At 36.0% G+C, this 24,742-nt stretch overlaps 1 protein-coding gene and 1 long non-coding RNA gene across 7 annotated transcripts in view; one reads left to right on the plus strand and one right to left on the minus strand.

Annotated features, from left to right (window-relative positions):
• LOC141380670 (uncharacterized) overlaps positions 1–2,019 on the minus strand; it is a 202,773-nt gene extending 200,754 nt beyond the window's left edge. For both annotated transcript variants that reach the window (XR_012399284.1, XR_012399285.1), the window contains exons 1-2: positions 1,962–2,019; positions 567–725 (exon numbers count right to left, since the gene is read on the minus strand). This is a non-coding gene — a long non-coding RNA (uncharacterized lncRNA). The remainder of the gene's footprint in view (positions 1–566; positions 726–1,961) is intronic.
• Positions 1–24,742, plus strand: part of LOC556668 (LIM domain-containing protein) — a 143,283-nt gene that overhangs the window by 97,131 nt on the left and 21,410 nt on the right. For 3 of the 5 annotated variants that reach the window (XM_073940417.1, XM_073940418.1, XM_009297401.5), the window contains 5 exons: positions 20,639–20,793; positions 21,406–21,583; positions 22,335–22,395; positions 22,908–23,288; positions 23,361–23,445. In XM_073940417.1, coding sequence (XP_073796518.1) covers positions 21,426–21,583; positions 22,335–22,395; positions 22,908–23,288; positions 23,361–23,445 — 685 coding nt within the window. In that variant the 5' untranslated portion in view covers positions 20,639–20,793; positions 21,406–21,425. Of the gene's footprint in view, positions 1–15,780; positions 15,871–20,638; positions 20,794–21,405; positions 21,584–22,334; positions 22,396–22,907; positions 23,289–23,360; positions 23,446–24,742 lie in introns of those variants that run through there. The other 2 variants (XM_073940419.1, NM_001386491.1) reach the window with 2 other exon arrangements.

Consider the following 24,742-nt stretch of genomic DNA (forward strand, 5'->3'; position numbering starts at 1 on the left):
TATGAAAAAGGAAGAAAAGCTGTATGTTCTGGAACATAAAGTACCTGTAGTTGAAGGAACACCTAGTTATGTGCCTGAAGCAATTTTACTTTAGAACTACAACTATTGTACCAAAAACATCACTGACCACATGACAGAGAAAGAGAAAGAGGGGGGTGGGGAGGGCTCCAAAGGAAAAGTAGAGTAACACAAGAATTTAAAGAATGTGACTTGTTGGTGTTGTAAATAACTTTTAGTCCAAGAATTCAGGGAATCAGGCAAAAGGCAACAAGAATTGAGACAGAGCTGAAATCAGTGGTGCTGTGAGTTGCTGCCCTGTGCTTGACCCCAGTGCTTCACATGCTGTAAACTGGACAGGACAATGGCAGGACTTCATTAACGCAATTCACATTGTTGTCACGGTGTCGACTGTTTTCTGATAAGCATGACCGTAAAAGAAAGACTCAGCATGTGTGCGTGAAGGAAGAGTGATATACAGTGAGATAATAGTTGACTGAGAGTGCAAGTTTGGGTCAGTAAATGCATGTGTGTGCATGAAGACTGACTGTAAGAGCAGGATTACTCACTGTGCAGCTGGGACTGCTCCACTTCACTGCTTTGGTTGTCGCAGCAACTCAGTGCACGGCACGGGCACGCAGAGGGCACATTGCCAGGTAAAGAGAGAGGGAGGGTGTTGGCATCAGCCTGTGGTTCTTCCAGCTGGCAGTGCCAGGATCTTGGATACCCTGCAGAGTAAAGCCAACTTTATTCAAACAGCATCTTACACTTGTGCTAAATCTAAATAGATGTCAGCACAGTATTTTTATTCTGTGTTTCTCAAGCACTTTTTGAAGTTTGTTTTAAAACATTTAGTATTATCTGCTTCCCATTTACTCTCATTCAAATAGGCACAAAGACTACAATATGGATGAAAAATATCCAATTTAGCCTATTTGATGGATTTACATGTGGTTTAAGCATATTTAAGCTAGTCAGATAAGAGGCCAGCCTAAAACAGCTTAGAAAAGCTAATCATCTTATTCTAGATTAAACTGAAAACTTAAAAAAAAAAAAAAGGGGCAGGTTATTTAGTGGTGTCTAGTTTGCAAACCTATTTGCACATTCCAGTGCTAAAACATATTCCAATCAGACTAAAAAAACAACTAAGCTAAACTCTAGCTTAAGGATGGAAGAATGGCTTAAAACGTATAAGATCGTTTTGATAAGACAGAGAGACCATCATAAACCTGCTAAGATTGACAAACCCTCTTAGTCTGGTTAAACTGCTTAAAGAGAGTAAGACAAAACCAGCATTTCCTACAGAAAACACAAGTTTATTTTGTGGGAGATTTTTTTAAATAGGCTTTAGAAATGCATATGCATTTTGTTTTTCCTACTAGGAAAGCGAATGTTCACAGATTTTCAGCTTTCTTATAAAATTATATCTCAAAATATGTTCTTTAGTGTTCAAAAGAAGAAAGAAACACAGAGGTTTATAAACACTTCAAGGTGAGTAAATAGTAGGTACATTTTTGTTTTTAGGTGAACTATTCCTTTAAACCAGCTAAGAATGACTGCTGTGTTTAGTGGAGATTATCAAAATAGACCTCACAAGCCAACATGTATGCATTTTGGTAACAAATTCAGGTTAGCTGTGTCTCAATTTCGTTTTTAAAAGTGTTTCTTTCATGACAGTTTAGACACTCAAACAAAAACCAGCTTACTCACTAACTTAACACCAAGTTAAGCTGGAATATTAGAACAGCAAACACCAGCTTGGCATTTTACACCAGCTAAGACTAGCAAACCACGGTCATAGTAATTAACCTAAAACAGAACCGGTGTTTCCTAAAGAAAACACAAGTCTTGTTTGGGGTTTTAAAAAACTTAAAGTGTATTCATCTATTTAGCAACACATTCAAGCAAAACTAGCAAAAAGCAATCATGATTCCACAAAGAAATATGTCTGCTTATCATGTTACCATCAGTGGTCTTGATTTATGGAGCAATCTTGCATGACTGAACAACAGCTCTTTGTCCCTGCTTTCTAATGCTCAAGCTGATGAATCTTGACAACGACTTTCTCCTGACCTCTTTTGGTCGTTTGGAAGAATTACAACGATAAACAAAGCAGATCTGTGGCCCAGTTTTCGTGACCTTGTAGGCCTATTTTATGGCTAAAACATTGTTTGCCTAAATGTTAAAAAAGCAAGAATGTTGCCTTGCCTAATAAATAACCACATCATTGTAAATATACAAATCCATGACTTAAAAATCATTTTTGTAACTGTTTTTTTTTTTTTAATCTAAAATAGAACATATAAAACGGAGTTAAACAAATAACGCATTCTAAAGTTCTACCTATTTATAAATGTGAAGAGAAATATGGTTATTAGCAAGCTACTTATTGTCGACCAGACCTTATGTAAACGTCTGATAAATTGGGGCACCTTGCTGTCATCCAGATGGTATGAGAAATCCAGTCACATGAAAGTTGTTCAAAACAGATTACGAAACATCAGTCCTATGAAGGAAAGGTTTGACCTCGCAAAATAGCAGTCAACGTCATGTTAAGGTTAAATGGACTAGTTATCTGCAGCGGCCCACTAGGGGGCCTCAGTTAACTTTGCTAACTTGTGACACAACACAAGCAATTGAATAAAAGGCCCTTTGTGGTGGTTGATTTTCATGTTTGAGATGAATACTTACAAGAGATAAAGAAACCACATATTCCGAAACTGGCAACATCATGTGCTGCACCAAAAGCATCAGTGTATATGTCTACATATGTAGAAAATTTATACTGTATTTGCCAGAAACATGCCAAAACTAATTTGCTCATTTATGTATGACACATACGTCCATATATGTATAAAACATATATGTACACATATATGCCAGAAACATATATGTTCATATGTATAAATAATATATGTAAACATATGCCAGAAACATGTACATATGGGAATAAAGCATTTATGTACACATATATGCCAAGACATATATGTTTGCATATGTATAAAACATGTATGTTCATATATCTATAATAATAACTGGCTGGAATCAAGCCAAACAGCATGTTAGAGGGAAAATAATTGATTCAAAGATTGGCTGGTTTTGTGAAGATACAGTATGTTGTCTGAAAGTCTAAATGGAGCACATATTCAGATAAAACATAAACATTTTGGCTTGTCATATAGTTTTAGTGGGCTAATTTACTGCTGGTGTTCCTGAAGTTTAACTGGTAATGTTAGTGTAAGTAAAATTAAGGTCACAACAGTAGAAAAACATACAGTAACAGTAAATGACGATAGATTGTTCTGGTATAATAATATTCTATTTGCACTTCAGAAACACATCCACACACATGCACACATCAATATAACTCCAGCATGAGAAAAGTCAATGTGCTTAAAAGGGAATAAAAAATAAACAGTTATTTATGCTGGAATTAATACACAAAGCAGTGATAAGATAACATAAAAACACAGAGGTACAGTAATACGGATGTAATAAGGTCACAGGTATGTTTGTTTAGTAATTTACAACGGCTTCGAAAGCAGTTAAAGCGATCAGAATCAAGGCCCGGAACCATCCGCTCTATGATTGAAATCAAAATGCAAAACAACTGGATTCTTCAGAAAGGTAGCAAGGAATTAATCCTCTATTTGCACAAGGTAATGAGCAGGGGTTATTTTGCGAATCTTTACCCACAGCAAGGCACAGGGTCTTCTGTGTAAACTTGATGAACCATAAAAACCAATCTGTCCTGAGGCCTGGGTGTTAAACATGTCCTGTTAGGCTTTAAAGTCTGTCAAAGCAAGGCAAACATTATAAATCCAATAAATGCCTAGGGGAAACGTCAGCACTTTTCCATCTTCTTGTCAAGCACTTACTAATAACTAAATAAAATAAGTAGATGTAATGTATTAATAAAAATATCTGTTTATGAACAGTTTTGAGAAGCTTGTGATTCATGGTTGTTTTCCATTTATTTTTCAGTTACATATTAAGGACTTTCACCTCTGCTCCAGCAACCTTTGATGTTGAAAATTGTTTTAAAATGACTTTAATTGGTATTTTCTGTTGTTCAAAAGTATATATTATCTGAATGTGTCATTTAAATTTAAATACACAAACCAATTCCTTAGCTGTCAGTATACTTTTTTTCTGTAGTGTTGCAGATTTATTTCTATTATTTCTATAAAACCATCAGTTGAAAAAAGGATAATGCCCTAGCCCAAAAAAAGCTGTTCATTTTCTGTTAAAAAATGAGCCTTCACCAACTGATGGTGTTTATTGATTGATTGCTTCACTGTTTCACAGCACATTTCAAACGGGAAAAAAAATTATAAAACTGCAAAACTTGTACAGTTAAAGATTAAACTGCCTGTATTATTACTGCTTAATAGGGAAACATTTTTTCAACATAGTTTTAAACATTTTAACACATCATTTCTAATAACTTATTTTTTTTTGTCTTTGTCATTATAACAGTGCATAGTGTTTATTTTTAGTGCTTATTTTTAGTGCATAGTGCACTATTTTTAGTGCATAGTGTTTATGTTCTTCAAGCTGGATACTGTAGTATTCAGCTTGAAGAACATTTAAATGCTTAACTGGTTAAAGCAAGTTAGGTGAATTAAGCAAGTTGAAAAAAACATCTTAAGGGGGCTATTAATATTGACCTTAAAATCATTTAGTTCAGTTAGATCTATTAAAAAAACAATTAGTTTTGAAGTTTTTAACCAGCTTAAAGTTCAATTTAAAGGCTTGGTTAAGGTAATTAGGTAAATAATTGTATAACAATGGTTTGTTCTGTAGACCGCTGGAAAAAAATATTGCTTAAGGGGGCTAATAATATGGACCTTAATTTTTTTTTTTTAATCTTAAAAGAATTTATTCTTAAAGAATAAATTAATTTAACCAAAATAAAATGAAAAAGTCTTTCTCCAGTAGAAAAACTATTATGGGAAAAACTGTACAAAAAATAAATAAATTGGACATCTGTTCAACATCACTTAGGAAATATTTGAAGAAAACAAAAATTTACAGGAGGGCCAATAATTTTACTTTCAACTTTATATAATCTGTTGGTAATTTTCTGCCAGATCCCTTATCTTTTTTTTTTTTTTTTTTTTTTTTTTACTTTTTTGACAGTGTATTTTTATTATTATACAATATATTGTTTCAAACTACTTAAATGTGAAAAAAAAAAAAAAAACTTTGTTAAACTTTCAATATTAAATGGCAACAGGGAGCAGGGATCCATAATGCAGTTCACAGCAGATGACCTTCTTGCCAGAACCCAGCACTGAGAGTACAAGCCTCAGTGCTGGGAAACAACAACACTCTCTCGCATTCACACACTATGCATGGTCAATTTAGTTTATTCATTTCACTTATACTGCATGTTTTTTGACTGTCAGGAAAACTAGAGCACCTAGAAGAAACCCATACGGACATGGAAGGAACATGCAAACTCCACATAGAAAGACCTTTTGGTTCAGCCAGGACTCGAGCCAGTCACCTTCTTGCTGTGACGCGACCATGCTATCAACTTATGCCGATTAAGCGCAATTCAAAAACCTAATTAAATAGAAAGCAGCACTGAATCACGAGCTGAGTTTCAGAAATGTAACGGTGGCAGCTCTTTCATGAAGCTCTGAGACTGGGACGTAAACCCTGGGGCTTCACTCAGCTGATTTTACTGCATGAAAAAACTGCAAGTCGCTTAAAATGCTTATTTAACAGGTTGAGATAAAGCACATGTACTAGCCTGTGGTCACGTAAATACATAGTAGAAAAACATGAGAAAAATGGCCACTGACAAGCAGTTGTGAAACTCACCACTATATCATAAACCTGCAGTTGTTGTTGTAAAGCCTTGATTGTCCTAAAAAACTACTTTTATAATATTAAATATTGTATTATAATACATATATAATATGTAAGGCATAACATTATATGCGCAGTATATATAATTAAATATACATATGTAGATAAATAGAGTGGCATGGTGGCTCTGTGATTAGAACTGGTTCAAGCCCCGGCTGGGCCAGTGGACGTTACCGTGTGGAGTTTGCATGTTCCCTGTGTTTGCGTGGGTTTCCACGAAGTGCTTTGTTTTCCCCTACAATCCAAAGACATGTGCTTTAGTGAATGAGCTAAATTGGTCGTATTGTATCTGTGTAAATGAGTTTGAATTGGTGTTTCCTGGTGCTGGGTTGCAGTTGGAAGGGCAGCGTAAAACACATGCTGGATAAGTTAGCAGTTAATTCCGCTGTGACTACCACTGATGAGTAAAGGAGCTAAGCTGAAGGAAAATGAATAAATACATATTTTTATTCATTTATTCATTTTCTTTTCAGCTTGCCCTGCTAAAAAATCCAGCTTAAACTAGCCTAGGCTGGTTGGCTGGTTTTAGAGGGGTTTTGGCCACTTCCAGGCTGGTTTCCAGCCATTTCCAGCCTGGTCTTAGCTGGTCAGGCTTGGAGATGACTAGCTAAAACCACCTTGACCAGCCTAATTAAGCTGGTAGTCCAGCCAAAACCAGCTATATCCAGCTTAAACCAGGCTAGTCAAGCTGATTTTAGCTGGATTTGGCTGGTCATTTTCCAGCCTGACAAGCTAAGACCAGGCTGGAAATGGCTGGAAACCAGCCTGGAAATGACCAAAACCCCTCTAAAACCAGGTTGGTCGACCAGCCTAGGCTGGTTTAAGCTGGAGTTTTCAGCAGGGTGGTCCCTTTATTAATCTAGAGTCGCCACTCGCCAGCCACCAACTTATCCAGCACGTTTTTAGTAAATTTTTAGTGTAGTATCTGTACTTTTACTCCACTACTTTCCTTTAACCTGCAGTCACTACTTTATTTTTTTCTTGTCTATGGAGATTACAAAAATCAGTCCTGTATTAGTGTACACTATCCTAGACGCTGACAACAGTGTAGAATATGGAGTGTTATTATGTGTGCATATGTAAAGAATGTATCGTGTGTGTGTATGTATAGAATGTATCATGTGTGCATATGTATGGAGTGTATCATGTCTGCATGTGTGTGTGTGTGTGTATATGTATAGAATGTATCATGTGTGCATATGTATAGAATGTATTGTGTGTGTATGTATGGAGTGTATCATGTATGGAGTATGTATATGTATAAAGTGTATCATGTGTATAGTGTATTATGTGTGTAAACATATAGACTGTATATGTGTAGTGTGTCTGGATTCATCAACTTCCAGTAGCTCAGTGGGTTAGGGATTCACCTTTCACACCAGAGACCTGGGTTCTATCCCAGAAGCTGACAAGTGTGTATGTATATAATGTGTCATGTGTGTATATGTATAGAATGTATCATGTGTGCATATGTATGGACTGTATCATGTGTGTTGTGTGTATGTATAGAATATATCATGTGTGCATATGTAAGAAGTGTATATGTATGGTGTAACATGTGCATATGGATAGAATGTATTGTGTATAATGTATGGAATATGTATAATATATGTGTATCGTATGTATTATGTGTGCATATGTATGGAGTGTATCATGTGTGCATATATGGAGTTTGTCATGTATGGTGTATCATGTGTGCAAATGTATAGAATGCATTGTGTGTGTATATGTGTATAGTGTGAGAGGATTCATCAACTTCCAGTAGCTTAGTGGGTAAGTGATTCGTCTCTCACACTAGAGACCCAGGTTCTATCCTAGATTCTGACAAGAGTGTAGAATATGGAGTGCATCATGTGTGTATACTGTATGTATGGAGTATGTCATGTCTGCATATAGGGGTGGATTTATGTTGTATCATTTGTCTGTATGTATCATGTTTGGAGTGTATCATGTGTGTGCATATGTATAGAATGTATTTATATACGTATAGAATGTACTGTATCATGTGTGCATATGAATGGAGTGTGTGTTTATATTTAGAATGTATCATGTGAGCATATGTATGGAGTGTATTGTGTGTGTGTGTGTGTGTGTGTGTGTGTGTGTATATATATATATATATATATATATATATATATATATATATATATATATATATATAATGTGTGTGTATGTATTGAATGTATCATATGTGCATATGTATGGAGTGTATCATGTGTATGTAAAGAATATATTATGTGTGCATATGTATAGAATGTATTGTGTGTGTGTATGTATTTATGGAGTGTATCATGTATGGAATATGTATATGTATAAAGTGTATCATGTGTGCAAATATATAGTGTGTATGTGTATAGAGTGTATTATGTGTGTAAACATATGGAGTGTATAAATTCATCAACTGCCAGTAGCTCAGTGGGTAAGTGATTCACCTCTCACACCAGAGACCTGGGTTCTATCCCAGATGCTGACAAGAGTGTATATGTAAAGAATGTATCATGTGTGTATGTATGAAGTGTATCATGTGTGCGTATGTATAGAGCTTGTATAAAAAAGTGCATCATGTATGCAAATGTACAGAGTGTACTGTGTGCATATGTATGGAGTGTTTGTGTGTATATATGGATAACGCGTGTATATGTATGTATAGATTTTATTATGTGTATTTATATGAAGTGTAATGTGTGTATATGTATAGAATGTATTATGTTTGTATATGTATAAAGTATATGGATTGTATTATGTGCACATATGTATAGAGGGTATAGAGCGTGTATTGTGCGTTTATATATGGAGTGTACTGTGTGCATATGTATGGTATATATATATATATATATATATATATATATAGAATGTATCATGTGTGCATATGTATGGAGTGTGTGTGTGTGTGTGTGTGTGTGTGTGTGTGTGTGTGTGTGTGTGTGTGTGTGTGTGTGTGTGTGTGTGTGTGTGTGTACTGTGTATAGAATGTATCATGTGTGCATATGTATGGAGTATATGTATGGTGTGCATATGTATAGAATGTATCATGTGTCTATATGTATGAAGTGTATCATGTATGGAAAATTTTGTGTGTATATGTATAGTGTGTCTGGGTTCATCGACTTCCAGTAGCTCAGTGGGTAAGTGATTCGCCTGTCACTCTAGAGACCCAGGTTCTATCCCAGACGCTGACAAGAGTTTATAATGTATAGAGTGTATTGTGTATACTTATGTATAAAAAGTGTATATGAATGGAACGAACGATCCTCCAGCAACATTAACAGAACATTTATTAAATTTCACCTGGTATTTAAAAATGTGCGCAAAACATCAATTCAACAACATTTATATATTTTGTACATAGATTGTTTTCATTCATAATCTATATCAAAAAGAAATATAACATTTTCATAATTCTATTAATAATTTGAATAAAAGCATTTATAAAAGCATTATTTATCAATCTTTTTTAATGTATTATCATTATTATTAATAATAATATATCTATAAATGAATTAAATTAAATTAATGAATCTTTTTATAAAACTTTGATTTATGTTCTTAAATTAAAGGGTTTACAACAGTAGCCAAATGTAAGTAAACAGCTATGGTGTAAACAGATCTGCACTCATTTCAGTCAGCACTTCACTTAACACACAGCTGATCTCGAATCAGAGATACAGGGCTAAAAAAACTGATACACTGGGGACTCAGTAAAGACAAAACAAATACCTCTGTTTGCCCCATTGACTGTGGCGGTGTGTTAGATGGAAATTACTGTCAGATCAATGCAGAAACTCAAATCCAGTGATTTCCTGAGCTGTCAGAAGCCATTGAAGATCATTCATAAACTAAACACAGATGACATTCACACACACAAACACACGCACACCGCCATGAGCATAACAGTCTGAACACACGAAGACTAGTTCACTTCAATCATGTCAACAAATACCTCACATAACATTACTGTTTTTATCATTTATCACATGCAATGATTGTAATAAAAGACCACATTTTATTTACTTAAAATAATAATATTTATTTTAACATTAAGATTTTAATATGCATACATAGGCAATGTGGTGGCGCAGTGGGTAGCATTTTCTTGTCACAGCAAGAAGGTCACTGCATGGTTTGAGCCTCAGCTGAGTCAGTTCGCATGTTCTCCCCATGTTCGCGTGGGTTTCCTCCAGGTACTTTGGTTTCCCCCACAAGTCCAAAGACATGTGCTAAAGGTGAATTGGGTAAGCTAAAAATTGACCGTATTGTATGTGTGTGAATGCGTGTGTGTGAAATTGTAGAAGGGCATTCGCTGCATAAAACATATGCTGGATAAGCTGGTGGTTCATTCCACTGTGGCAACCCCAGATTAATAAAGAGACTAATCTGAAAAGAAAATGAGTGAATGAATGTGCATACGTATGGTCAAACAGTCCATGTTTATGAATTTTAAAAAAAAGCACACACACACACACACACACACACACACATTTTAGTCATGTGCTAGAATTAATTTAGTAATCTAACACACACACACACAAATACACACACACACACACAAATCATTCAATAGACTAAACGAAACTCCAAACATCAATCTGTTTTCTTTTTCCGCTAAGTCCCTTTATTAATCTAGGGTCGCCACAGCGGAATGAACCGCCAGCTTATCCTGCATATGTTTTACGCAGCGGATGCCCTTCAAGCTGCAACCCATCACAGGGAAACATCTATACACATTCATTCACACACACTGTGAACAATTTTGCCTTCCCAATTCACCTATACCATGTCTTTGGGCTTTCGGGGAAAACCGGAGCACCCGGAGGAAACCCATGCCAACACGGGGAAAACATGCAAACTCTACACAGAAATGCCAACTGACCCGGCTGGAGCTCGAACCAGCAACCTTCTTGCTGTGAGGCGATTGCGCCACCGTGCTTCCCACTAAACTAAACTGTTTAAAATATTTACAGTTTTCCTTATTAGCAACAAAATAGAAATGTATTAATTCTGTATTATGAAAACTACAGAATATATTTTCAAATACATAAATTGTAACAGTTAACTCAATTGCATTTAAAATTTACTATAGAGAGTAATATAGAATTACACAAAACCAAGCAAATATTAAATGCCTAAATCACTCAATAAATGTGCTTTGACTGGTTTGCTTATTTAAGTGATGAGTCAAATAAAAATAAAAGTATCAAGTAACTGATTACTAATTATCAGTTTCTTTTTGGGCATCATGCATTTGCAGAGTTCTTCAGTGTCTGTATAAATAGCTCGCACCTGCAACCCAGCAGAGACCTTTAGCTTAAAATAGATGACAGAACTAAAGGAAATAATTTGGTGGCTAAGTGCGAGCAAAGACTAGTGTTAGTGCCAAAAATATATCACTTTAAACAAGGTAATTCATCAAACAGACACAGCATATTAGCTGAGCAGTTCAGGATTAATAATAAGCAAATTCCTCAGATATTATTTTAGTAGTACTACACAGTAATTTGAGGGTTTAAAAATAAATGATTTCAAACCTTGCATCTGATTCAAAGCAAGACCTTAGTGTGAAATGCCAGCGTGATTTGCATGTTTTTGTAGACAATTTAAAAAACATTAAAATATTAAGTATGAAATAAAAAAACTAAATTAAATTAAGGAAAATTAAGCAAAAAAGTTAAAATAAATTAAGTAAAAAATGAGTACATACATAAACATACATACATACATATACATGCATACATACATGCATACATACAAACATACATACATACATACTGTAAATACATACTGTACATACATACATAAATAAATACATGTCACAACTAAGTTTTTATTCCAGTGTGGTAATGAAGTAACACGCACAGTACTTCCCTAAAACAATGCAATCATTCATCAGCAAGCAGTATTCATTCTTAACTTTTTTCAAGAGTGCCTGAAAACAGAAGCAAAAGAACAAGGACAAACACCACAAAGAAGTGATTATATTGAACAACATGTGCAAACCCAGCACGCTCATTAACTGAGCAAAGTATACAGATTTTGTCCACCATGTAACTTTGGACTTGCAGGTTAATCCGTGCATTTCGTAATTAATTTCCTCGTTCCTGATAGAGAACAGTGTGTAAAATATCTGTGTGATGCGAGACTGTACGTAAGCGTCTACAGCAGTCTCCTGTACGTCACTCCTACAAGGTTTAAAGGTCAAAAAGCAGTTTGACCCTAACAAGAGAAGACATCAGAGGCCACAGGGTCATGGCTGAGTAATAAAGTCTAACCATCTGCCTAACACCTAACTTGCAGAGGAAGCCTTAAGGATGAGCATAGATCATGGTAGGATTAAAGGAATGGAAAGATTATGTGAAATATAAACTCGCAACAAGTTATAATAAGTAGTTTATACATGACGCTGAATAAATAAGCTTTCTTTTAATGTACAATAATTCGCAAAGGCACATTGATGTCATCCATTAATTAATTTTCGCTTCGGTTAATCCCTTTATTATTCTGGGGTCACCACAGTGGACTGAACTGCCAATTTTCCCAGCATTTGTTTTATGCAACAGATGCTCTTCCAGCTGCAACCCTTCACTGGGAAACATCCATAAACATGCATTCACTACAGACAATTTTAGCTTACCCAATTCACCTATGCCACATGTCTTTGGCCTTGTGAGGGAAATCAGAGCACCCGTAAAAAAACCCACTCGAATGCAGGTAGAACATTCGAACTCCACACAAAAATGCCAATTGACCAGCCAAGTTTCGAAACAGCAACCTTCTTGCTGTGAGACAACAGCACTGCTCCACCACGTCACCTCACCCTGATGTCACTATAGTATAAATCATGTCAAAAATTCTAATTCAATTCAATCAATTTGATGTTAAAACCTTGACGTCCTTTTGACATTCACAGATAGATGCCCCTTTGACCACTAGAATAATGACACAAAAAGTTTTATAAAAATTATTAATCTGAAAGCTTCAATTCCATACAAATATACACTGTATATTGTATTTTCTACAACTTATGTAAACTACCTTCAGTGTTGGGGATGGTTACTTGCATTATAACCATCGTAATGCATTACAATACTGAGTTACTCCCCAAAAGAGTAACAAGTTACATAGTTGTGTAATGCGTTACATTACGTTTGAGTTACTTTTGCGTTACTTTTCATTAACTGGCTGAGTCTGATCTCTTTCAGAACTTTTTTTGTCTTTGTCTTTTGTATTTGTTTCTTTTTTAATAGAGGGAGCTCAGCAATTTACAATGCACATATCCACTCGCGGCGACGCAGTGGTGCATTAGGTAGTGCTGTTGCCTCACAGCAAGAAGGCCGATGGTTCGAGCCTCGGCTGGGGCAGTTGGCATTTCTGTGAGGAGTTTGCATGTTCTCCAGTGGTGTAAAGTAACTAATTACAAATACTCAAATTACTGTAATTGAGTAGTTTTTCTCAGGAATTGTAATTTACTAAGTAGTTTTATAAATGTACTTTTACTCTCACTTAAGTACATTTTTAGTGCAGGATCTGTACTTTTACTCCACTACTTTACTTTATCCTGCAGTCACTACTTTTTTCTTGTCTATGGGGATTACAAAAAATTAGTCCTGCATTAGTGTGTGTATGTATGGAGTGTATATGTATAGTGTGTCGAGGTTTGTCAACTTCCAGTAGCTCAGTGGGTAAGCGATTCACCTCTCACATCAGAGACCCGGGTTCTATTCCAGACGCAGACAGAATTGTATTCTGTGGATTGTATTATGTCAATATGTATGAAATGTATCATGTGTGTATATTTATTCTTTTCTTGTCTATGGGGACTACAAAAATCATTCCTGAATTAGTGTTTATATGAATCCAGGCCAGCCCGTGCCAGTCCTCCTGCACCCTGGCTCTCGGATGCTCTCCGTGAGCATCGCTCAAAACTTCGAGCTGCAGAAAGAATTTGGCGGAAAACTAAAAATCCTGCACAGCTCTTAACATACCAAACTCTTCTGTCCTCTTTCTCAGCTGAGGTTACTTCGGCAAAGCAGGCATATTACCGTCTGAAAATCAACAATGCCACTAATCCTCGCATACTTTTTAAAACATTTTCCTCCCTCCTCTATCCTCCTCCTCCACCCGCATCCTCCACACTTACTACTGATGACTTTGCTACATTCTTTTGCACCAAAACTGCAAAAATCAGTGCTCAATTTGCTGCACCTACAACAAACACGCAAGGTACACCACCAACACCACACACACTCACCTCTTTCTCAGCTCTCTGAGTCTGAGGTGTCCAAACTCGTGCTATCTAGCCATGCAACCACCTGTCCACTCGATCCCATTCCCTCTCATCTCTTGCAAGCCATCTCTCCTGCAGTCATACCAACACTGACTCACATAATTAACACATCTCTTGACTCTGGTTTATTCCCCACTTCATTTAAGCAGGCTAGGGTAACCCCACTGCTAAAGAAACCCAACCTGGACCATACGCTACTTCAAAACTACAGACCAGTATCCCTGCTTCCATTCATGGCCAAGATTCTGGAGAAAGTAGTGTTCAATCAAGTCCTGGACTTTCTTACTCAAAACAATCTCATGGACAACAAGCAATCCGGCTTTAAGAAAGGCCACTCAACTGAGACTGCCCTGCTCTCGGTCGTGGAGGATCTCAGACTGGCTAAAGCAGACTCTAAATCATCAGTCCTCATTTTGCTGGACTTGTCAGCTGCTTTTGACACTGTCAACCACCAGATCCTGCTATCTACGCTTGAGTCACTGGGCGTTGCGGGCACTGTTATACAATGGTTCAGATCTTACCTCACTGACAAATCATTCAGGGTGTCTTGGAGGGGTGAGGTGTCCAACCTACAGCATCTAAACACTGGGGTACCTCAAGGCTCTGTTCTTGGGCCACTTCTCTTCTCCATCTACACATCATCTCTAGGACCAGTCATCCAGAGACATGGATTCTCCTACCACTGCTATGCTGATGATACCCAGCTATACCTCTCTTTTCATCCTGATGATCCCTCGGTTCCAGCTCGCATTTCAGCCTGCTTGTTGGATATTTCACACTGGATGAAAGATCATCATCTTCAGCTGAACCTCGCAAAAACGGAAATGCTTGTAGTTTCTGCCAACTCGACTCTACACCATAACTTTTCAATCCAGATGGACGGGGCAACCATTACTGCATCCAAAATGGTGAAAAGCCTTGGAGTAACGATTGATGACCAACTAAACTTCTCTGACCACATCTCTAGAACTGCTCGATCGTGCAGATTTGCACTCTATAACATCAGAAAGATCCGACCCTTCTTATCTGAACATGCAGCTCAACTCCTTGTTCAAGCTCTTGTTCTCTCCAAACTGGATTACTGTAACTCTCTACTAGCTGGGCTTCCAGCTAACTCTATCAAGCCTCTTCAACTGCTCCAGAATGCAGCAGCACGAGTGGTCTTCAATGAACCTAAACGAGCACATGTCACTCCGCTGATACTCCGTTTGCACTGGCTGCCAGTTGCTGCTCGCATCAAATTCAAAGCTCTGATGTTTGCCTACAAAGTGACTTCTGGCCTTGCTCCTTCTTATCTGCTCTCGCTTCTGCAGATCTATGTGCCCTCCAGAAACTTGCGTTCTGTGAATGAACGTCGCCTCGTGGTTCCATCCCAAAGGGGCAAGAAATCACTTTCGCGAACGCTCACGCTCAATCTGCCCAGTTGGTGGAATGAACTCCCTAACTGCATCAGAACAGCAGAGTCACTTGCTACTTTCAAGAAACGACTAAAAACTCAACTATTTAGTCTCCACTACACTTCCTAATCTGTAATTGCCTCTCTGAATATCACACTAACTGTACAAAAATAAATAAATAAATAAAAATAAAAAATAAAAAAAATACTAATACTACTAATACTTCCCTTCTTAGACTTCACAGACCTGAAACTTGCTTATAGCACTTATTCATTGTTGCTCTTGGTTGTGTAAATTGCTTCCTTGTCCTCATTTGTAAGTCGCTTTGGATAAAAGCGTCTGCTAAATGACTAAATGTAAATGTAAAATGTAAATGTCAGGACTAGTTAGCTTCCAGTGACTCAGTGGGTAAGTCAATCACCTCTCACACCAGAGACACAGATTCTATCCCAGATGCTGACAGAAGTGTACTCCATATATGTATGGAGTATTTTAGTATAAAGTGTGAATGTAGCGTGTGTATTATGTCTGCATATGTATTGAGTGTATTGTGTGTATATGTATAGAGGTAATGTGTGTGTATGTATAGAACGTATCATGTGTGCATATATGTGAAGAATGTATAATGTGTGCGTATGTATAGAATGTGTGTATGTATAGAATGTATCATGCGTGCATATGTATGGTATGTTTGTATAGAATGTGTGCATATGTATGAAGTGTATATGTATGGTGTATCATGTGTGCATATGTATGGTGTGTGTGTGTGTATGTGTAGAATGTATCATGTGTGCATATGTATGGAGTGTATCATGTGTGTGTGTGTGTGTGTGTGTGTGTGTGTGTGTGTGTGTGTGTGTGTGTGTGTGTGTGTGTGTGTGTGTATAAAATGTATCATGTGTGCACGTGTATGGAGTGTATCATGTGTGTATATGTAAGAAGTTTATATGTATAGTGTTTCATGTGTGCATATGTAAAGAATGCATTGTGTGTATATATATGTGTGTTTGTGTATATGTATGGAGTTTATTATATATGGAGTATGTATAAAGTGTATTATATTATATTATTATAGTGTGTCTGGATGCAACAACTTTCAGTAGCTCAGTGGGTAAGTGATTTACCTCTCATACCAGAGACCCGGGTTCTATCCCAGATGCTGATAAGAGTGTATCATGTATAGGGTGTATCATGTGTGCATATGTATAGAACGTATCATGTGTATATGCATAAAGTGTATCATTTGAGTATATGTATGGAGTGTATCGTGTGTTTGCATGTAAAGAATGTATCATGTGTGTATGGAATATTTCATGTGTGCTAATGTATGGAGTGTATAGAGCTTGTATTTAAAATAATGTATACCACGTGTGTGTATGTATCATTCTATCCTAGTCTATCTCTGTATGGAGTGTTTCATGTCTGCGTGTGTGTATGTATAGAATGTATCATGTGTGTATCATGTATGGAGAATGTATATGTAAAGAATGTATCATGTGTGTATGTGTAGAATGTATCGTATGTATATGTATAAAGTGTCTCATGTGTGCAAATGTATAGAGTGTATGGTGTGTGTGCGTATATAAAATGTGTCTGTATGTATATAATGTATCATCTGAGCATATGTATAAAGTGTATCATGTTTGTGTGTGTGTGTGTGTATGTATTTATAGAATGTGATGTATGTATATGTACTGTATAGAATGTATGATGTATGGAGTGTATCATGTGTGTTTGTATAGAATGTATCGTGTGCATATGTATAGAATGTATTGTGTGTGTGTGTGTGTATATGTATGGAGTATGTATATGTATGCAAATGTATAGAGTGTATTATGTGTGTAAACGTATGTAGTGTATATGTGTAGTGTATCTGGATTCATCAACTTCCAGAAGCTCAGTTGGTAAGTGATTTACTTCTCATACCAGAGACCCGGGTTCTATCTCAGATGCTGACAAGAGTGTATGTATGTATGAGTGTATCGTGTGTGTGAAAAAACTGAGGCTTGGAACAAGTGGAGGATAAATAAACAATGACAGAATTATACTTTTTTTGAGTGAACTATCCTACTCTAGAAGATCATGATTTTACTGTATTTTATGAAGAAACAACACATGCCTGTGCACAAAACAGTCCTGTTGTCCATTGTTGTTTCAGTTGTACTATAAGTACTCTTAGATGCCTATTGACTGAACACATATACAGTGCACTGTAAAAATTGGTGTAATATTTAAAGTATTACTGGTAATCTTGGTTGAAAATGTGCAAGTGCATGACACACTCTATACATGATACACTCTTGTCAGAGTCTGGGATAGAACCCCAGTCTGTAGTGTGAGAGGTAAATCACTTACCCACTGAGCTACTAGAAGGTGATGAATCCTGACACACTATACTTATACACACAATACATTCTATACATATACACACATGATATACTTCATACATTTACACACAAGATACACTTTTTTACATATACATTTTCCATACATGATACGCTTCATACATAAAGACACAAGATACATTCTATACATATCCACACACGATACACTATACATATACACTTCATGCATATGCACATATGATATTCTCCATACATATGCACATGATACTTTCTAAACACACACACTCCATACATATGCACACATGATACATTCTAAACATACATATTTAAATATATAAACACACACTCCATACATAGGCACACATAATACTTATGCACACAGTACACTCCATACACATACACTCTATACATTTACACACATTATACACTTTATTTTACATACAAGCTCTATACACTCCATACATACGCACACATGATACATTCTATACATACACACACGATACACTCTATACATATATACACACACATGATTCACTACATACATACACTCTTGTCAGCATCTGGAATAGAATCCGAGCTACTGGAAGTTGATGAATCCAGACACACTACACATATACACACTACACATATACAAGTTTACACACATAATACACTCTATACATATACACTTGTACACATTACACACATATAACCTTACACAATTTATACATATACATACTCCAATACACTCAATACATATACACACACAATACATTCTATACATATGCACACACGATACTTTCTATACATACACACACGCATTCTATATATATATATATATACACACATGCAGACATGATACACTCCATACATATGCACACATGATACATTCTATACATATACACAATACACTTTATACATATACACACACGATGCATTCTATACATATGCACACACATGATACACTCCATACATATGAACACATGATACACTTCATACATGATACACATGATAAATACACACATATAATACAACATACATCTACACACATGATACACTCCTATATGCAGACATAATACATTCCATACATACACACAATACATTCTATACATTTACACACTCCATACATTTACACACATGATATATATATATATATATATATATATATATATATATATATATATATATATATATATATATACATATTCCATACACATAGACATACGATACATATGCACACATGATAAACCATACATATACACTTCATACATATGCACACATGATATACTCCATACATATGCACGCATGATACATTCCATACATATGCACAGATGATACATTCTATACATATACACACACACACCATACATATCCCATACATGATACACGATACACACATGATACATTCTATACATACACACACACACATCATACATATGCACGCATGATACATTCTTCACATATATACACTCCATACGTATGCACACACAACACACTCCATACATATACACACAATACACTCCATACATATGCATATACTTACACACAATATATACACCAGAGAGGATACACTTCATACATATACATACTCCATACATGATACATTTCATACATAAAGACACACAATGCATTCTATACATATGCACACAGGATACATTTTATACATATTTACACAATACAATCCACACAAGACACTTCTGTCAGCCGGGTCTCTGGTGTGAGAAGTTAATCACTTACCCACTGAGCTACTGGAAGTTGACAAATCCTGAAACACCAAACTCCATACACACTGATACTGGACTGATTTTTGTAATCCCCATAGACAAGAAAAAAATTAAGTAGTGACTGCAGGTTTAAGGAAAGTAGTGGAGTAAAAGTACAGATACTGCACTAAAAATGTACTCAAATGAGAGTAAAAGTACACATTTATAAAACTCGTTTTGAAGAATCCCCCCTTTCACCCCTACCCCTCCTCCTTTCCTAGATGGGTGGCACGGTGGCCCAGTGGTTAGCACTGTTGCCTCACAGCAAGAATGTCACTGGTTCTAGTCCTCACCAAGCCAGCTGACGTTTCTGTGCGGTTTACGTGTTCTCCCCAGGCTCATGTGGGTTTCCCCTGGGTTCACCGGTTTCCTCCCACTGTCCAAAAACATGCAACTTAAGTTAATTGACTAATCCAAATCGGCACCATAGGCATGCCCATAAGTAGTAATTTCTTAAAAGCAATCCCTCTGTTCATAATCTACTACAGCAGGGGAGTTCTCAAGATCTGCCTGAGCTCATACTCCCCTCATACTGGATATGTCTGTGCAAGTTCTGTAATTCTCCTGTATCATGTCATTAATTACATTCTTACACTTTTTTTGCAATACAGATTTCATTGTTTTAAAAATTTATAAACTGTTAAATTTTGTGTTAACTACACTCTTAAAATAAATTTACTTCAGAATTGATTTAATAAATTTTCAAACTCTAGATTATGAGTATTTAAAACCAAAAGACAGATAATAACTATAATGATAATAATAATAATAATAATAATAATAATAATAATAATAATAATACATATTTTTGCACATACTGCACAGTATGTCAGGCTATTTTCAGGCTATATTTGAGCTGAGATGACAGCTCAAATATAATGTTATATAAATATAAATATAATGTTATATAAATATAACATTATATAACTTTCAATGGAAGCAGTCATAAGTTTTATTGACGGCAATCACAGTTTTCCGAACCATCCCATTTTACAGGGTACGAACCTTTACAGGACTGAGTTTTCCCAGAGTCAGGTGTAATAAATCAGCTGGACTTTGGCCCCAGATTCTGCCCAGCGAGCTTTGCGCGTGATGCACAGAGAACTTTCTCTAGTCATCCGTCAATGGAGTGGTCCACACACTTTTCAGAGGTAAAACATTTCACTTATTTTAACTGTTTCACATCTACATTGCAAAAATGTACGTTTGCTAAATAAAAGAAATGGCCTTCATAACCCTGTTTAACAATATTTTGTTTTTTTAAGCACAGTGGATTTAGTAGTGTTATGTAAATGAGAGATGGTTAATTATCAGTTAACAAATGATAACTGACATATTATCAAGACTGGTAATGATTAATATGAATATTGTGGCATGGGAGTATTAATAAAATATGTTATTTTCTTGTATAAGAAAAAGGTTGATGGTCCATTTTGACACTTATTGATTATAAAGATAATATTGCAGCATAACAATATATAAAATAGCATATCTGCTAAAGCTTTCCATTGAAGGTCCCATAACTCAAGAGTGTACAAACTAATGTTCCAATAACATTTTGCAAAGTTACTTTTAGCCAATGCATAAAATGTCTAAAGTGAAACCAAAAGGTATTTCTATTTATGCTGCATGTTCCTTTTATTTATTTTAATATAAATCCATATTTTAAAGATAGAGTTTAAATACCTTTTTTGTTGCTGTTTAAAACAGCAAGACCACACTTTGTGACCTGAATGAGCACAAATGTTGCTCCATGTGTTCAGCATTTGCAGGTTGTGCTGTGATGAAGGACAGATTTTTACGCGAGGAGGACGAAATGGAGGGGAAGGGCAGCTTGCGAAGAGCCCAGTCTCTCAGAAGTGTTTCTTCTGATCATGTCCTGACCTGGACTGAAGCTGGACTCAGAGACAAAAGGAAATCTGTCTCTCAGCTTGTGGCACAGTGAGAAAAAAAGCTCTGCATAGTTCACCAACACACATAATATTTTGCATCACTTATTCTTCTTTATCGTCATTTATGTCTGGTAATAATATGGGTATTGGTCTATTCAATCATAAATGTAGGTGTAAACAGAGTCTTAAATGTTTTAAGCTTATTCATTTTAGCACTAAAAATAAAAACAGGCTAATTTTACATCTCCCTAGAGACTTTATTTTATTAATTTAAACATTTTGTAATCCCTTCAGCCAATCTCCCTGTCTGGCAGGAACACTTTTAGCTTAGCTTAGCATAAATAATTAAATCAGATTAGACCATTAGCATTTTGAGCAAAAATTTCAAAAAAGATTCTGTAATTACATCGTGTACTAACAATTTTGCTGCCATGGCTTCTGCAGGTGCAATGATATTATGTAGCACCTGAAAATAGTAGCCAACTAGGTAACAGTGCTACGTAATATCATTGCACCTTCATTGCAGCCATAGTACACCAGCAAAGTTGATTATTACACTGGAATAAGAGTACAGTTCCCAACCATATCAGCATAGAAAATAGCACATTTTTAATTTTGGTCGATCTATAAATTTTACAAGACATAATCTTTGGATTATGCATATACTTCATTTACATAAATATGGCAATGGATTTACTCATTTTTAAGTAAAGTCAACTTATTGCTTTAAAAGTAACATGTTTACTCTTTAAAGTAAAGTCAACTAATCACTTTTTACAATGAAATAATGTTTTCACCAGGTATCAAAACTCTCCTGAAAGAAAAACTGAAGAAGTTGTTTCAAGGGAAATCAAGCATGAGGTAAACAACAAAAACAAATCATTTATTCATTATTTTCCTTTGCATTGGTCCCTTATTTATCAGGAGTTGCCACAGCAGAATGAACTATCAACTATTTTGGCATATGTTTTATGTAGCGGATGCCCTTCCAGCCACAACACAGTACTGGGACACACTCATACAATCTCACATTCACACACGAATGTATATACACTATACAGCCAATTTAGTTTGTTCAATTCACTTATAGTGCATGTCTTTAAACTGTGGGGGAAACCGGAGCATTCGGAGGAAACCCACACAAAAACAGGATGAAAATGCAAACTCCACACAGAAATGCTGCAGGCCAGCCGGGACTCGAATCAGCATAATTTTTGCTGTGAGGTGGCAGTGCTAACCACTGAGAAACTCCTAGATACAAATACTGTAGATTATTAAGTATTATATATTTGATGTCATTGTCTACCTGAAGAAAGCATCCACTTTTACCTGTGTAAAACCTGTGAGTTTATTTTTGGGTTTCTCTCCACCAGTTAAGCTTGCAGATCACATCAATCCCTGTCACAGAGAATGGCAGCATAACTGAGACCCTAGACAAGAAAACTGATGTCAAAGAATGGCCCAAAATTTCTCCTATGTCCCGCAGTAAGTCTATGGAGAGCCTCCCTCGGCACAGACCTACAGGTACCACAGCTCTCAGAGCCCTGTTTGAGTCAAAAGTCATCAACCAGCCTGAATCCAAGAGCAGCAAGACTATAGAGTCAGTGATGGGCAACAAGAGAGCCAAAAACACCACTCTTACCAGTACTTGTTCTGTTGACAAAGATGCTGAGGACACAAAAACCCAAAAAGAGAGAGAGGTTTATAACATTCATGATGAACAAGAGACTGAAGAGTTTCAAGTAATTATGAAGGTAAACAATTTTGACCTTACAGAGATGTGAATGAGTCACTTGTATTTACTGATGAAATAATTACTTGTTTAGAGTGGAAGAAGTAAGGAGATAACCCAATCGGATAGAAGAAAGACCATTTCTGGCATTTACAGTGAAAAAAGATCATTTCCGGAGGGTAAGTACAGTACATAATTTGATTTTATAACAAATAAGCTGCAAAGAAAAACAATAGAAATTGCTTTCTATGTGAGTTCCTGAATGTGCTTTTTTATCATTTTATTTTTTATATTTTTAAACGGGATCCACTTTGGAAAATTAGATCCCTTTCTGAGCATCCCATGTTTAGCTTGTAAGTACCTGATGTGCCCGTTGTCAGGAAGGTTTTTTTCTTTAAGAAATGTTTTTACTGTCATTTGGGTGTTTTAATTAGTGTTTTATTATTTGGGTGGATGTTTTATTATTGCTAAACTAAATAAGCATGTTGCTAGCACGATTGTATTAATTTAACACATGGCTAACATGTTTTAGCACATTGAAGTAATGGATTAATGGATTTATTGTTTTATATGGAGTCCCTGTTAGCATGGAAAAGAATTTTGCTGAACTCATTAACAAATTTAAATTACAAAAAATAGACAGTAATGGGGGGATACTGCTGTGAGAAGGCCTTAGGGAGAAGTGGAAAAAAACATGTTTCAAAGCATGTTCATAGAACATTTAATATTTATGGTTACTTCCCAGCAGACACGCAATGTCATAAGACATTAAGATTAGGTTAGATTTAGGTCACCAGTGTCTAAGGAAATTGTATTTTGACGTCCAATAACAATGTGAAACGACGTTGATATTTTGTTGATTTTAGCTTGTGTGACAAAAATCCAATGTCAACCCAATATCCTAAACCCTCATATTAATGTCAAATACATTTATTTGTCAGGTATGACGACCAAAATCCAACGTCTGATAGACGTCATATTGGTATGTCCGCACAACGTCAAGCTGTAACATCTGTAGACGTTGATATTTTGTTGTTTTTGCATTATAAAGTGGCCAACATGCAACGTCTTTCCGATGTTGGACATTCAGCTTGACGCTGGGTTCTGACGCCGTTCTTCATACCCAAACAAAATGCTAAATGCATTGGTGTGAAATGTCAATCTGACATCATGTTGACATCCTGTGCCTGCTGGGTTAGATGAACTAACATCTTCTGTCATGTTTTAACATGTTGCTGATATGTTGGTAACAGCATTTTTGCATGGAGCATGTTGCTATCATATTTCGTTTTAACAGACAGTATTGCTACCATGATAATCTTGTTTTAATGATTTAATAATCATAATAATAATCTAATAGTGCTAGCATGAATTAGCATATTTGTGGCATGTTTAATGATGTGCCTAAATACCATAGATATATACACTAGATGTCGCCTGGCCTATTGTTGTCTATTGGACGGAATGCGTCAATAG

This window comes from Danio rerio, chromosome 24 (genome assembly GCF_049306965.1).
Source record: "Danio rerio strain Tuebingen ecotype United States chromosome 24, GRCz12tu, whole genome shotgun sequence".
Taxonomy (NCBI): Eukaryota; Metazoa; Chordata; class Actinopteri; order Cypriniformes; family Danionidae; genus Danio; species Danio rerio.